The sequence below is a fragment of the Quercus lobata genome, chromosome 9 (assembly GCF_001633185.2).
Source record: "Quercus lobata isolate SW786 chromosome 9, ValleyOak3.0 Primary Assembly, whole genome shotgun sequence".
Classification (NCBI taxonomy): domain Eukaryota; kingdom Viridiplantae; phylum Streptophyta; class Magnoliopsida; order Fagales; family Fagaceae; genus Quercus; species Quercus lobata.
This window is the reverse complement of record NC_044912.1, coordinates 18352427-18354896: the sequence shown is the minus strand read 5'-3', so window position 1 is coordinate 18354896 and position 2470 is coordinate 18352427. Positions and strand designations below refer to the sequence as shown.

The following is a 2470-nucleotide window of genomic DNA, read 5'->3' as shown; positions in this document are numbered from 1 at the left end:
ACAACTTTTAAATCGAGTTATGGTTTTACAGCAACAAAAAGCTTACCACCTCTGTGGATGCTCGATCATAAGATCTTTGAAGCCCAAGAAGTGATCCAATATGTGAGAAGCAACTTGGGAAAATTGGGCTCATATGCAACAAATTTTTTTAGATTAAGCCCTTAACAAGGGCTAATTTCAAGGGAGGAGGAATGTTAAGTGGCTAGCTTTTCTTTAATTTTATCATTTAAGATTTTAATTTTGTTATTAGGAGTTGGATAATTAGATAATGATAGGATGAATGGTTAGTTTAGCATTTGAATAAATCTTATCTACTTGCAGTAGATAAAGATTAAGTTTCTTTTGAATTTGTAAACCCATCAATTTATATGGCTAAATGTTGATTAATAAAGGAAGCTGAAAAATATTATTATTGACTGAGTATTCACTTTGGAGGTTTAAACTTCCTCGAAGTAGTCCTTTTATCAATTAGGAGGTCTTAATTTCCTCAAAGCAACCAACAAAACCAACTGGGTTCATAACACAATCCATTGGGCATAATAGCATATTAATCATAACATGATCTCAAACAAGTAATATTGACCAATCAAAATGAAAGAGAAATTTTGAAGATGAAAAGAAATGACAATGGTTTGTTTTACTAATCAAACTAAACCAAATCGTTTATGTAACAGAACTACTTCTTATTTGTGTTGGATTTGTTTTCTTCTTCTCCTTCATTTCCAAAACAAGTCCAATAATTCTATCTCACAGTGGATAGGCCTCAATAATGGATGGCATAGTTGGAATTTTGATGATTTTGTAGCTAGGAAAACCTCCCTCCTCCAATAATTTCTTCCATTCTAGCTCAGTCCTTTCCTTTCCTCCAGAGGTGTGTGCCATCATCAACAAATCAAATACCATGCGGGTCTCATCAAATAGATCGTTGTTATCCTTTTCAAGTACAATATCAACAATAATAACCTTTCCAATCTTTTCTGATATTGCTTTTCTGCAATTTTTCAATATCTTGATGCAATGTTCATCACTCCAATCATGTAGTACCCACTGCAACAAAATCATAATATCATGAATTTTGTTATTTGAATGTGTGTGAGAGAGAGAGAGAGAGAGAGAGAGACAGAGAGGGGTAGAGAGGTCAAGATATCAAGTTATTGTTTGTGTAACTTTAAAAATTGTAACACTACCTAATAACTAGAATGAAAATGTAAGCACATGGTAGGCTATTGTTTTACCTTCATGAAGATTGCATCAGCTGTAGGAATGGACTCAAACATGTTACCTCCAACATGGGAGACCCCCTTGCGAATTGGTGCTGTAGCAACAACATGCGGCAAATCAAAGTTGGTACCTTTGATGCGTGGATGTGCTTTCACAATCTCAGCTATCATTCCCCCTGTCCCACCTCCTACATCCACCAATGATCCCAAGCAATCAAACCCATTCTTGTATTCTTCTAGGACCACCCCCTTCACAATCTTAGCCGAACATGCCATGGCATCATTGAAGATCTTGTTGAATTCAGGATTTTTTGATGCAAAGTCCCATATCTCACAGCCATGAGCCTTCTTAAAGGCAATACCACCTTCTTTGACACATTGGCTAAGGTAATGCCAAGGTGCCAATAGCCATGGATGGTTCTGCATTAATACCATTGGCACTAGGCTTAGCTCAGCATCATGCAAAAGCCATTTTGATGCAGGGGTCAATCCATAGAGAGTATCCCCACCATCTGATGGATTATGTGCGGTTAAGATGTTTTTGCGGACTAGTGATGTCATGATACGTGCGAGGTATGGAATATCAAGAGAAGGGGAGTTGATTATTCCGGCTGCTATTTGGCACAAAGTGATTGGACCACCATGAGAGTGTATAATGTCAGCAATGCGAAGCTCCACAGCACATTTCAGTGCCATGGAGTCTGCAAAGCCAAACAAATGTTGCCAAATTTCTGCTTGGCCTTTTAGCAGTGCTTGAGCTTCTGTTGGTTCCATTCTCTCTCTCTCTCTCTCTCTCTCACACAAATGAAGATTTTGAGCAAGTGAAGTGAAAGGCAACTCGCTTGGGTATTTAATGAAAACAATTGTAATAAAATATGTTTTTTTAATCTCTCTATTTGTTTTGTAAATAAATATGAAAATTGATAATTATTAATAGATATTTTTTATTGTTATGTTTTTATATTAAATACTATTAAGTATAATATGTGATCTTTATGATAGAAATTAATGAGTATTGATTATGCTTTTTTTATATGGAACTATTGAATATATATAATTATGGCAATTAATAATAGGTTTTAATTATGGTTGTGTTTATATATGTAACTATATCTACTATTTGGAAAATTATTGTGTACTCTCGGAGTATTATAAATGCGTACTCCCTCTTCTCACATGAATAGTGGGTCTCACCATAAATTTAATTAGTGAGACCTAACATTCATGTGAGAGAAGAGAGTACACATTTA

The 2470-nt window shown here is 35.3% G+C and overlaps 1 protein-coding gene across 1 annotated transcript; it reads right to left on the bottom strand.

The window, feature by feature from the left end:
* Nucleotides 1–585: 585 nt before the first annotated feature.
* On the bottom strand, nt 586–1994 carry LOC115962247 (desmethylxanthohumol 6'-O-methyltransferase-like). Its single transcript, XM_031081150.1, has 2 exons — nt 1236–1994; nt 586–1047 (listed from the first exon to the last, which is right to left on the bottom strand). The coding sequence occupies exons 1-2, from the start codon at nt 1992–1994 to the stop codon at nt 748–750; spliced, it is 1059 nt and encodes a 352-aa protein (XP_030937010.1). The 3' UTR covers nt 586–747.
* Nucleotides 1995–2470: the final 476 nt, after the last annotated feature.

What these genes read in the sequence shown, in the direction of transcription:
- LOC115962247 (XM_031081150.1), bottom strand. Translation starts at nt 1,994, where the DNA reads ATGGAACCAACAGAAGCTCAAGCACTGCTAAAAGGCCAAGCAGAAATT. An exon ending in CTGATGCAATCTTCATGAAG is followed by an intron (nt 1,048 to 1,235) that starts GTAAAACAATAG and finishes ATTTTGTTGCAG; the next exon opens with TGGGTACTACATGATTGGAG.